At 44.8% G+C, this 13,468-nt stretch overlaps 1 protein-coding gene and 1 non-coding gene across 2 annotated transcripts in view; one reads left to right on the top strand and one right to left on the bottom strand.

Moving 5' to 3' along the window:
• Sacm1l (SAC1 like phosphatidylinositide phosphatase) overlaps nucleotides 1-8,995 on the bottom strand; it is a 34,448-nt gene extending 25,453 nt beyond the window's left edge. The window contains exons 1-2 of the mRNA XM_090323502.1: nucleotides 8,817-8,995; nucleotides 1,369-1,466 (exon numbers count right to left, since the gene is read on the bottom strand). Of these exons, the coding sequence (XP_090179628.1) occupies nucleotides 1,369-1,443 (75 nt within the window). The 5' untranslated portion in view covers nucleotides 1,444-1,466; nucleotides 8,817-8,995. The remainder of the gene's footprint in view (nucleotides 1-1,368; nucleotides 1,467-8,816) is intronic.
• Nucleotides 8,996-9,433: 438 nt separating this feature from the next.
• On the top strand, nucleotides 9,434-9,506 carry Trnar-acg (transfer RNA arginine (anticodon ACG)). Its single transcript has one exon. It is a non-coding gene; the product is annotated as a tRNA-Arg (tRNA).
• The last annotated feature ends 3,962 nt before the right edge of the window (nucleotides 9,507-13,468 follow it).

Raw genomic sequence — 13,468 nt, forward strand, 5'->3', positions numbered from 1 at the left:
TCTGAGAAGACCCACAGTAAAAGAAAGATGCTCTGCTATTTAATCCAAGACTTCCCAAATTTACATGCCTTAGAAAATTTTTCTTTCAGTTACGACTCGTTACTATCCTGAAGTTCATTTTAGAAACACTGCTATAAATTGAAATCCTGGTCTCAAAGGCAGTCCTAACAGTAATTCTGCTTTCTATATAACGAATTCTGGAAAACACTTAACAAGCATTTGTGTTCTTCATTACCAATTTATGTAACAATGCTGTGCCACCATGGAAAATAGGAAGGAGCCAGCCATGAAAATAGGTGGCAAATACCTATAATACCAGCGCTCAGCAAGTAGAAATAGTATAATCTTAACTACAAAGCAACCTGGACACAATCACTAGCAAATGTGAGGTCCTTGGTTTAATTCCAAGTACCACAAAAGACCAGTATGGACTACATAGCAAAACTCTATGTCTCAAAACAACAAAACAAAACAAAAAGTACTGTTGGGTGCTGGTGGCTTATGTCTGAAGTCCTAGCTAACTCAGGTGGCTAAGATCTGAGGATCACCGTTTGAAGCCAGCCAGAGCAGGGAAGTCCATAAGACTATAACCTCTAATAAACTTCTCAGAAATAACCAGAAATGGTGCTGTGGCTCAAGTGATGATAGAGTGCTAGCCTTGAGCAAAAGAAGCTCAGGGACAGTGCCCAGGCCCAGGACTGGTAAAAAAAAAGAAAAGAAAAAGGACTGAATACACTGAGATTATATGGTAAATTCCAATGCACCAATGATAGTTATAAATTTTGGAAACTAAAGTATTTTGCATCTACTTAAATAGGTGTGCAATCTCTAACTACAAATAAAATACTGCTGAAGGTCAAAAATAACTGGAAGTAGCTGCCGCCAGTAGCTCTCACTTGTTGATCTAGCTACTCAGGACACTGAGATCTGAGAATCGAGCTTCAAAAGCCAGCTCAGGGAAGCAAAGTCAATGAAATCTTATCTGCAATTAACCACCGAAAAACACACAAGTGGTGCTGTGCCTTAAAGTGGTAGATCACTAGCCTTGAACAAAAGAGCTCAGGGATAGGACCTGAGTTCAAGCCCTGCGATTCTAGGGGCCGGGGAGTTTGGCCTAGTGGTAGAGTGCTTGCCTAGCATGCACAAAGATCCGGGTTCAATTCCTCGGTAGCACATACAGAGAAAAAGCCAGAAATGGTGCTGTGGCTCAAATGGTAGAGTGCTAACAGGCCCTGAGTTCAAACTATGCGGGGGTAGGGGGAGCGCAAAGAGTTAAAATTCTAGTAAGGAAGCACTCAAGAGTTTCACATACTGGTTTAAATTACATGTGAAATCTTCCTGCCACCTCACAGTCTGGAGATACAGTACCTGCCAGGGTAACCTCTGTGGATACACGGTCAATGGTGAGTACATCATCAGTTCCATCATCACAAGCTTCCACATAAAACTTTTCAGGTGTAATATGCCTGAGAAGAAACGGAAAGACACAAATAAACCAGAGGAAGACCTGCTATAACAATTACAGCAGGATTGTGATGTGGCAGCCTTTATCCTTTGCCCACTTCTAAACTGAAGAGACTAAGCATGCTCTCCTTACAGACTTAACTGCAGAAGACAACAGCATTCAACCAGACGTGGCAAGAGGAGGAGACGGGCTCAGCTGAGAGAACAATTTGCCATGTTTGATAAGCTATGCATGGTTCCCAATACAGAACGTACGTACAAGGACAGGAGAGGCCTCTAGAAACTGAGTGGCGCCAAGTTGCAGCCAGCCAGGATACAGGAACTCCATAATGATCCCCACCCCACCCGCCCACGAGGAACTAGATTCAGCAAGCAACTTGACTGAGCTTAAAGACTCTACCCCAGTCTCCAAATACACCGTTTGAACACTATCACCGGGCATAATGAATACATATTAGTTACAGAGGGGTGCTATGTACAAGAGAACCTCGTGACTTGATTTCTGCTTCGGGAGCTCATGTAGGATTTCTACAGATTATGAGATGGTATATGGTTGCACTGCTTTGAGCCTCTTAAGTTGGTGGTGATTTGGAAAAGTATCAACAGAAACCTAATACAGTCATTAAATCCCCTACAGAATGGACTAACATCTGCCTTGACCCCTAGCCAGAACACACTCACAAATAGAAAGTCTCCTACCCCCATCCCCACCCCCCCTTTTTTTCCCTGCCAAACCGACAGCTTGAACTCGGGGACTGGGCACTGTCCCTGAGCTTCTTTGGCTCAAAGCTGGTACTTTACCACTTGGGCCACATCATCACTTCTGGCTTTTTCTGTGTATGTGGTACTGAGGAATGGAATCCAGGGTTTCGTGCATGCTAGGCAAGTACTCTACCACTAAGCCACATCCCCAGGCCTGAAATAGTCCCTTATCTCAACTGAATTGTCGATAAAAGGTAAAAAGAGTTATATGATCTGAAGAGAAACCACAATGTCAAGTAAATTTTTAGATACTTAAATATTTAGTCATCTAAGGGGCAAAATTCTTTTTTTTTTTTTTTTTTTGCCAGTCCTGGGGCTTGAACTCAGGGCCTGGGCACTATCCTTGGGCTTTCTCAAGGCTGGAGCTCTACCACTTGAGTCACAGCACCATATCTGGCCTTTTCTGTATATGTGGTACCAAGAATCAAATCCAGGACTTTGTATGTACTAAGCAAGCATTCTACCAGTAGGCCACACTCCCAGCCCTCCAAGGCCCATCTTTTATTTAGGTAATAATGTTTACCTGACTGGCCAGATTCTGTTTGGAACATAATACTCTTGCAGGTCTACCAAAGGATTATATTTTCAAATTCTAGTACTATAGTATGATCCCCGCCCCCAGCCATACACCAAAAAAAAAAAATGAAGTTGGAGAGAGTGTTCTCTCCAGCCAACATTTTATACTTCATTCTCAATTAATAAATACATGAAAGTGATGACAGAAGGATTGTGGCTTGATGCCAGACCAAGCAGAAAAAAAGTTAATGAGGCTCTTATCTCAAGGAACAAGCTGGGAATGGTGGCACGTGCCTCTTACAGGCTACCTGGGAGGAGCAAGAGAAAGGACCATGGACCAAAGCCAGACCAAACAAAAAGCACAATACCATATCTGCAAAGGATATTGGAAAGGAGAAATGAAAGGGACTAGATGGAAAGAAGAGGGGCTAGAAACATTGGCCAAATGGTAGAGCGTGTGCCTAGCAAGCATGAAACGCTAAAACCTTAGGACCACCAAAAATCAAATACAGGACAGAAAATCCAGGCTCACACCTGTAATCCTAGCTACTCAGAAGGCTAAGATCTGAGGCAATTCCCAGGAAGGAAACTCCATGGGACTCGTGTGTGTGTGTGTGTGAGTCCCTGGACTTGTATCAGAGCCTGAGCACTGAGCACTGTCCTTGGGCTTTCTCAAGGGTAGAGCTCTATGTTTCTGGCTTTTTCTATGTATGTGGTACCGTAGAATCGAACCCAAGTCTTTGTGCAAACTAGGCAAGCACTCTATCACTAGGCCAAACTCCTGGCCCCTCTATAAGGCTCTTACCTCCAAGAAACTACTCAAAACAAGCCGGAAGTGAGGGTGTGGCTAAAGTGGAAACACACTCCCTCACCTAGAGCAAAAGCAGCTCAGGGACAGTGCCCAGCCTCAGAGTTCAAGCCTCAGGACAAGAAAAATAAAATAAAATCCACTTTACGTAACTTACTTCATAAAGTAAGTTTCAGAAGATAAGATTATATCCAAAATAACTTGATCATTTACCTATGCTACTGATGCAGATCTGTAAGATCCAAAGTAATATTGGATGACAAGAGGGGCTCTATTCTTGTGTTAATCCTCTGGTAAAGGGATCAAAACCCAATAACTACTAAGACAAGAATACTAGCCAGGCACTGGTGGCTCACACCTGTAATCCTAACTACTCAGGAGGTTGACATCTGATGATTATGGCTCAAAGCCAGCCCAGGCAGAAAAGTCTGTGAGACTTTGGTCTCCAAATTAACCAATCCAAAATTGGAAGTGGCCCTGTGACTCAATGGTAGAGCACTAGCCTTGAGCTGAAGAGCTCAGGGCCAGGGCCCAGGCCTAGAGTTCAAGCCCCATGACTGACAAAAAAAAATTATTTTAAAAAAAAGGAGGCGATGGGCCGGGAGTTTGGCCTAGTGGTTAAAGTGCTTGCCCAGCATGCACGAAGACCCAGGTTCGATTCCTCAGTACCACATACATAGAAAAAAGCCAGAAGTGGTGCTGAGACTCAAATGGTAGAGCTCTACCCTTGAGAAAGTCCAAGGACAGTGCTCAGGCCCTGAGCTCAAGCCCTGGACTGGCAAAAAAAAAAAAAAAAAAGGAGGGGAGGTGGGGCTGGGAACATAGCCTAGTGATAACATGCTCACCTAGCATGCACAAAGCCCTGGGTTTGATTCCCTGGTATCACATACACAGAAAAAGCTGGAAGTGGCACTGTGGCTCAAGTGGCAGAGCACTAGCCCAGGCCCTGAGTTCAAGTCTCAGTGCTAGCAAAAGAAAAAAAAGGGAGGGCGCAGGAGTGTGGCTAGTGGTAGAGTGCTTGCCTACCGTGCACAAAGCCCTAGGTTCCATTCTGCCGTACCACATACACAGAAAACATCAGAAGTGGCTCTGTGGTTCAAGTGGCAGAACGCTAGCCTTGAGCAAAATGTGTCCACGGACAGAGCCCAGGCCCTGAGTTCAAGCCTCAGACATGGTAAAAAGAAAAAAAAGGGGGTGGTATGATTTAGTAGTTAAAAGGAGTCCCTGCTTTACACATTTCTGCTGACCTTTAAATTGAGGGGGAAGACTTTATGCACCAATAATACCTTTTTTTGGGGGGGAGGGGACAGTCATGGGACTTGAACTCTGGGCCTGGGTGCTGTCCCTGAGCTCTTCAGCTCAAGGCTACCGCCCTACCCCTTGAGCCAGAGCACCACTTCCAGTTTTCTGGTGGTTCACTGGAGATAAGAGTCTCATGGACTTTAGTGCCCAGGCTGGTTTTGAATGATAATCCTCAGATCTCAGCCTCCTGAGTAGCTAGGATGACAGGCATGAGCTACCATGCCCCGGCTCAATTTATATTCTGCCCTTCCCCCCTATTCTGAGATTTGAACTCAGGGTCTAAGGTTCTTACTTGGCTTTCTTACTCAAGGCTGGTATTCTACCACCTGAGCTATAGCTCCACTTCTCTTGTTATCCTTTGTTCTTGTCCATGCGGACACAAAAGACCCAAAAGGCAAACTAGAATGTCAGCATAGGATATTCAAAATAGCACAGACACCTGTCATGTCTTTGGCCAAAGGAGAGAGCAAGCTGGTAAGATAAAATAGGTAGTTTGAGTAAGACAGTGTAAGGGAAAGAGCACTGGACTCTGGGCCAATCGTGTTCTAAAGTCAGTTCAGCCGTGGCTGAGCTCTGTAACTTCACTGTGTGACCAAGGACAGCTCTGTGACTTTCTTCAATAACAGCCAACCACAGACTGACCCAGAACCTCACAGAGTTTTGGGAAGACAGCCTCCAGACTTCGCTCTTTCTGAAGAGGTCTTACATTGCCTTTCCTTAAGTCAGCCCAGGGAAGGAAAGTCACTGTGAGACTTTTTCCTATTTTTTTTTGTCAGTAATGGGGCTTGAACTCTGGGCCTGGGCATTGTCACTGAGCTCTTCAACTCAAGGCTCTACCACTTAAGCCACAGTGCCACTTCTGATTTTCTAGTGGTTCATTGGAGATAAGAGGCTCACAGATTTATGGGCTGGGGCTGGCTTTGAACTGCGATTCTGAGTAGCTAGGATGATAGGCACCAGCACGCAGCTCCTGTGAGACTCATCTCAAAAACAGTGCTAGCTTTGAGTACAATGAGGCTCAGGGAAACAGCGCCCAAGCCCTGAGTTCAAGTCCCCCTCCCCCAAAAAAGGAATGATACGAACAATATAAAGATCACTCCAGATTTCAGTCCTCTTGTCCATGAGACAGTAAATGCATTGCAAATCAATCCTAAGGAACAGAATAGGCAAATCATACGCTCCTAATTCCTGTGACAGTCATTTCTCACTTTTGGCTTAAAACCTGCTACCAAAGGGAGAGTTGTGGAAAGAAAATCCTTCTAGAAGAAAGCAGCTATAAAGAACATCAGGTAGTTTATTTGTAAACTCAAACCATTGGAACAACAGCCCTGTAAGTATTCAGATTTTCCAGATAAAAGAAAAAGAAAAGAAAGCCAGGCACCAGTGGCTTACGCCTGTAATCCTGGCTACTCAAGAGGCTGAGATCTGAGGAGCTCAGTTTGATGCCAGTACAGGAAAGAAAAGTCCCTGAGACTCTGATGTCCAGTGAAGTGGCGCTATGACTTGAGCAAAAAAAGCTAAGCAACAGGCCATAGGGTCAAGCACTAGGGTCCAGCACCAAAACAAAACAAAACCAAGAAGAAAGACTATGTCCATGTCCAAAACAAGCAGTTCAAGTCCCAGGACAGGCAGGGGAGAGGGCTTCATTCTCATCTAAGGACAAACACCCTTTATCCTATGTCCTTTATGGAGACACAGGAGGGTTTGTTGTTGTTGTGTTTTTTAAGGTCTAGACTGGCAATTTCAGTGCTTTGAAAGCTCAAAAATCCTCATAACCCCAAACTTCTTCATTTTATTCAATGTGTGTTTCTGGACAATTCAGTTACATCCTGAAACCTAATGCTAAGTGGAATCAACCCAAGGTTCTGCATTTACTTAAACACATTTGAGACTTGGTAGAGGATCACATTAAACTCTGCCATACCTATCAAATAGACAATAACCTAATTTGCCAGCCAAGTTATTCAGACACTGATCCAGCCAGTAGCCTACTCAAAGACATTTTACTACCCCTTCTTCACAAGGTGATTGATCACCTTGCAAAAGAAAGCTGGGAGAGAATAAGAAAAGGTGGGAAAAGAAAACGTGGACAGAGTGCTTGCCTAGCATGCATGAAGACCCGGGTTCGATTCCTCAGTACCACATACATAGCAAAAAGCCAGAAATCGTGCTGTGGCTCAAATGGTAGAGCTCTAGCCTTGAGAAAGTCCAAGGACAGTGCTCAGGCCCTGAGCTCAAGCCCAGGACTGGCAAAAAAAAAAAAAAAAAAAAAAATTAACATTTGCTTCCTGCTACCAATGCCATTAGGAAATTAGGAACCAGTGGCTCGGGCGCCTGTCATCCCAGTCCTAGCTGGAAGCCATCCCAAGCAGGGGAGTCTGTGAGCCTCCATCTCCAATCAACTGCCAAAGTGAGGGGAAGAAAAACACATTATTATTTTATATGACCGGAGGCACAGAGGCTGTATATCGTTCTCCACCCCCCTGCTCCCGGCACCCTCTAAAGACGTCCAGGCCCAGGGAGACTGTCGTCCAGAGGGGTTCTGTGGGTCTTACATATATATATTATATATATTTATATATTATAATACATATTTTCTATATTATATATTTATATATTATAATACATATTTTATATTATATTTATTTATATAACACATATTTTATATATTGTATATATTCATATAATACATATTTTATATATTGTATATATTTATATATTATAATAATTATATATTACAATACATATTTTATATATTGTATTTATATAATACATATTTTATATATTATATTTATATATTATAAAACATATATATATTTATATAATACATATTTCATATGTATTATATATTTATATATTATAATACATATTTTACTATTATATATATTTATATAATACATATTTTATCTATTGTATATATTTGTATTATATATTTATATATAATACATATTTTATATATTATATATTTATATATTATAATACATCTTTTACCTATTATATATATTCATATATTATATTTTATCTTTTGTATATATTTATATCATGATACATCTTTTATATATTATATATTTATGTATTATAATACATCTTTTATATATTATATATATTTATTATAATACATATTTTATATATTTATATATTATACATCTTTTATATATATTTATATATTATAATACATATTTTATCTATTATATTTATATATAATACATATTTGATCTATTATATATTATATATTTCTATAATACATATTTTATCTATTATATATTTCTATATTATAATAAATATTTTATATATATTTATATGTTATCTATTGTATATATTTGTATATGTATATTTATTTATTTATTTTCTGGCCAGTCCTGGCCTTGGGCTCAGGCCCTGAGCCCTGTCCCTGCCCTTTCTCCAGGCCAGCGCTCCCCCCCTCCTCCCCCCCTCCACTTGAGCCTCAGCACCACTTCCGGCTTCTCGCTCTGCACGCGGGGTGCCGAGGACTCGAACCCGGGGCTGGGCGCACGCTAGGCCCCGGCGCTCTACCACCGGGCCACGCTGCCGGCCCTCGACTTTTTCTTTTTAAATAAAAGAAAAAAGGAAACAGGTGTTGGGCTCTGCGGAGTCAGCTCCGTTTCATCTTCACAGGACTCGGGAGGTGGGAGGGGCGGCGCGGGAACGCCGGACCCCCCCCCAGCCCGCCCCGAGCCTCCACCCCGAGGGCCGCGGCCGGCACGGGACCAAGTCTCGCGAGACCACCGCGCCTCACGACCACGGAAGGCCCGGCCTCGGGCGGCAGCCGCGTCCGCGGCGCCCCACACGCGAGCCCGCTGCGGGCGCTCGGCCCGAGCTTCCGGAACTTTCCATGACAAAACCTAAGAACCACCACCCGCGGCCCCGCCCGCCGCCCCCCGGCCCCCCCCGACCCCCCCCCCGACCCTTTCCTCGTCAACCGCGGTGGCTCTGCGGGACTCACAGCTTCAGCAGCTCGTAGGCCGTCGCCGCCATTTCTGGGTACCAACCACTACCTTCCTTCCTCTTCGCTCCGCCCGCCCCCTCCCCGCGACGCCACCGGTCACCGACGCGCAAAGCGGCGGCCGTCAGAGCGGCGTCTCCTACACCCGAGCTCCACTCCTTCCCCCCCTCCCTCCAACCCACCTCTCTCCCCCCCCCTCCGTCCCCACGCCCGCCCGCCCCGAGTAGGAAGGGGGCGGGGAGAAGGCCGACCGGACGGAGACCCGCGAGGGACGAACTAGCGAGGCGCGTGTCGGAGGCGGAGGTGGGCGGGGTTTGGGGGCGTGTTGGTGTACGTCATGACGTCGCCGTCGTGGATTGGTTGGACGTGCGGGGGGAGGGAATGGGCGGGGCGAGCGTGTCCAGCGGTGCCGCGCGACGTCATGACGTCCCCGCCGCGGATTGGCTAGGCGCGCGTCCGCCGCCGGCGGGGGCGGGGAGAAGGCGGAGCGTCGGGAGCGGTGCGAGCGCCAGCCGGGACGGCCCCGGGGTAGGGATGGCGGAGCGCGGCTGTCCGGAAGCCTGTGGATGCTGCGTAAGAGGTGATGAGCCGTCGCGGGGAGACGCCAGCCGGCGCGCGGGCCAGTGGCGCAATGGATAACGCGTCTGACTACGGATCAGAAGATTCTAGGTTCGACTCCTGGCTGGCTCGGTCCTGGGCGCCGCCTTTTATTCCCCTTGTTTTGGTTTTTGTTTTTCAATTTTCTTTTTTTTTAGTTTTCTTTTTTCTATTTTCTATTTTCTGCGTTTGATGTGATTCTTTTTTTTTTTGTTTGTGTCTTGGAAAGCCCATCAAGGTCAAATTCGGAATATAAATCTATATATCTATCTATAATCTCGCCTCAAAAGCTTTTAAAAAAAGAAAAAAGAAAATTGTCAGGCCGTGTCTAGGGGACTTGGGATTTTGCTAAAGATGCATTTAAAGTCTTCAGTAAGATTGAAGGGGGAGGGGATTACAGTGGAGGATATTTCACCCTCCTCTCCCCCCACCTCCACCCCAGCTCACCTGTCTGATGATGGGGAAAAAAAATATATATATATATATTTTCATATATATATATATATATATGTTATTTTCATTTGCCACCCTGCCCTCTTGGTGATTCCTCCAAAGATGGGGTGTGTGAGTCACAGAACTGCGCATCTGAGGCTGCAGTGAGGCTGACTGGGTGGGTGTGGGGAGGGGGGTCCCCAAAGCCCTCAGAACCCTGCTGTCCTGGAACCAAAAACAAAACGTCTCTATAAGAAGCCCTGGGTGTGTGTATGTGGGGGGAGGGGGAAAACATTGTCCAAGAAGAAATACATTCTTTATCTGACTTGTTAACTATCACCTCTGTCTGTACATCACCTTTATAATAACAGTTTAAGAAGAAAAACGATTTTTAAAAGTCTAAAGGCATTAAAAGACCGGAACTCAGGAAGGAGCTGAGTCATAGGGACACAATTCACCTGTCACTCGGGAGACTGATCTTTTTTTATTTTAATTTTTTTCCCAAGATAATTCATCTGCCTCTCCATCACCCTCTGCAGGAAATCGTACAACATTCATAGAGTACAGAAAATTGCTGGGTGACTTTTTTTTCTTTTGCTGGTCTAAGGCTTCAGCTCTGTCTGGGCCTGGGCACTGTCCTTGTGCTTAAGGTTAGTGCTTTACTTGAGACACAGCATCATTTCTGGCTGTTTGGGGGGATTTTTTTTTTTTTTTTTTTTGCCATTTGTGAGGCCTGAACTCTGGGCTTGGGTATTATCCTTGGACTAGTGTTCTTGGCAAAGCTAGTGCTCTGCCACTTGAGCCCCAGTGCCATGCATCCAGCTTTTTCTGTGTATGTGGTACTGGAGAATTGAACCGATGGCTTTGTGCATGCTTGGCAAGCACTCTACCAACTAGGCTATGATCCCTGCCCAAAACCTCACTTTTTTTTTTTTTGTCCATTGTGGGGCTTAACTCTGGGCCTGGGCACTGTCCCTGAGCTCTTTAGCTCAAAGGTACGGCCCTCCCCCGTGAGCCACAGCACCACTTCCAGTTTTCTAGTGGTTAATTGGAGATAAGTCTCATGAACTTTAGTGATCCTCAGATCTCAGCCTCCTGAGTAGCTAGGATTAAAGGTAAGAGCCACCACACCTGACTTCAAACTTCATTTTTTAACGGACTAAAGACATTAGCTCTTTTACTCTCAGACACTAACAAACACATGCTAAAACTTATAACCATCTTTTTCTCTTTTCTTTAATATGTGAGCAGGGGCTGGTGACCCCTACCTATAATCCTAACTAAACAGGAGGCTGAGATATGATGATCCTGATTCAAATTCAACTTGGATTGAACAGACACCGAAAAAAAAAAAGGATAAACAAAAACTTTATAATTATCCCGGCCACCAAGTTCCAATGTTTTCCTTCCTCCAAGTCCATAAATCCACCTCCATTACAGCTCTAGATAGTTAATAATTTCTAGAATGTTTAATAAAACTCCAGGTAAATGAACATGTGACTTGAGGGCGTGAGATGGAAAGAAACCAAAGTAATTTGAGACCTCTCTCCACTTGTACCCACCCATTGGGGAGGAGGGGGGAATATGGTCAAGGAAATCCACAGCTTGTATCTCTGGGACATCTAGAAAATTCCTTTATTGTTCATTTTCAGCAATATAAAATGTATTTGCAAACACACCTGAATCACCTCCAATCAAGACCACTTTAAAAATAGCACTCAGAAGATGAGTCACAGAACTGTATTTACTCAACTCATTCTGCAAACCAATTCTTGGTAGAACCCAGGTATACTGCCAAGGCCAATGTGCCAAGGGTAACAAAGACAATATAATAGCTTGGCTGTATTCCTAAGGGACCCAGACTTCAAAGTCCACTTTCCTATCTCTGCATGATTGTGGTATGTAGACCAGAGGAAGAAACCTCTGACCAGAAGGTACCAATAGAAAACTTTTTTTTTTTTCCCCCAAACCAGTCCTGGGGCTTGAACTCAGGATCTGGGCACTTTCCCTGAGCTTTTCTTGCTTAAGGCTAGCACTCTAAAACTTGAGCCACAGTGCCACTTTTTTCCATGTATGTGGTACTGAGGACTCAAACCTAGGGCTTCATGCATGCAGGGTACACACTACCACTAAGCCACCTTCCCAGCCTCTAGAATAAAATTGATAGATTCTTTAACAACAACAACAACAAATTTGTTAAGAATGCCAGGTGTCCATTTTGTTAGTTCACAGGCACTATTCCTAGCAGCCCAATTAGTGGAAAGATGGCATCCTCCAAAGACAGTAGGAACCAGAGAAGAGCCTGGGTCATCCTTCAGAGTTCCACTGTCCACCCTCCATGACCCTTCCATGGGTGGAAGGAAAGATGGCAGAGAAGCCAACCACTGGGCAGAGAGCCTTTTCTTCCCTTCTTTTGATGGTAGTCCTGTAGTTTGAACGGAAGGCCAGGCTGCTCTCGTTGGCTGTTGATGGAGGTTGGTGCTCAACCATCTGAGCCACAACTTCATGTCTGGAGATTTTTGGTGATTCACCAGAGTTAAGAGTCTTATGAAATTCCCTGCCTGAGCTGGCCTCAAACCACGATCCTCAGATCTCAGCCTCCCGAGTAGCTAGGATGACAGATGTGAGCCACCAGTCCCCAGCCTCATTCGCTTATCTATTTTTTTCCTTGCAGCTTCTCCCATTTTTTAAAAAATACCAGTGGGCAGTAATCTCTGGTCTTACGTGTGGCTTACTGGGCAAATTTTACATCTTCAGTGCAGTGTGATCTTACAACCTTTCTAGTGTATAGAGGTCTTTCCCTTCACTGCCACTCAAGCAACGCACATGCTGAAATGACCAATTTTAGTTGGGTGGGTGCCCAGGTAATCTTCGGTTCCAGTCACACTGCCCTGACCACCTGGCAATGTGATAATGTGAAACCATCAATTTCTTTGTATCAGGACTGGGCATGAATTCAGGACTCGACATTATCCCTTACTTTTACTTTTTTCACTCAAGGCTGGAGCTCTACTATTTGAGCCATGCCTATTTTTTTTTTGGCCAGTCTTGGGACTTGAACTTGGGGTCTGGGCTCTGTCCATAAGCCTTTCTATGGTCAAAACTCAGGGTCTGAGAGCTATCCTTGAGCTATTTTGCTCAAGGCTAGTGCTCTACCACTTGAGCCACAGCACCACTTCTAGCCTTTTTTATTTTTTTGCCAGTCCTGGGCTTGGGCTTAGGGCCTGAGCACTGTCCTTGGGTTTTTCTCAAGGCTAAAGCGCTACCACTTGAGCCACAGCACCACTTCTGGCTTTTTTCTATGTATGTGGTACCAAGGACTCAAACCGAGGTTTTCATGCATGCTAGGCAAGCACTCTACCACTAGGCCAAACTCCCAGTCCCACTTCCAGCCTTTTCTGTGTATGTAGTACTGAGGACTCAAACCCAGGGCTTCATGCATGCTAGGCAAGCACTCCACCACTAAGCCACCTTCCCACCCCAACTTCTAGCTTTTTGCTTAGTTCACTGAAGATAAATGTCTCTCTACAGACTTTGGTGTCCAGGCTGCCTCTGAACCGTGATCCTCAGACCTCAGCCTTCTAAGTAGTATGACAGGTGTGAGGCGCCAGCACCCAGCTGTC

The sequence above is a fragment of the Megascapheus bottae genome, chromosome 32, assembly GCF_031878675.1.
Source record: "Megascapheus bottae isolate mThoBot1 chromosome 32, mThoBot2.hap1, whole genome shotgun sequence".
Classification (NCBI taxonomy): domain Eukaryota; kingdom Metazoa; phylum Chordata; class Mammalia; order Rodentia; family Geomyidae; genus Megascapheus; species Megascapheus bottae.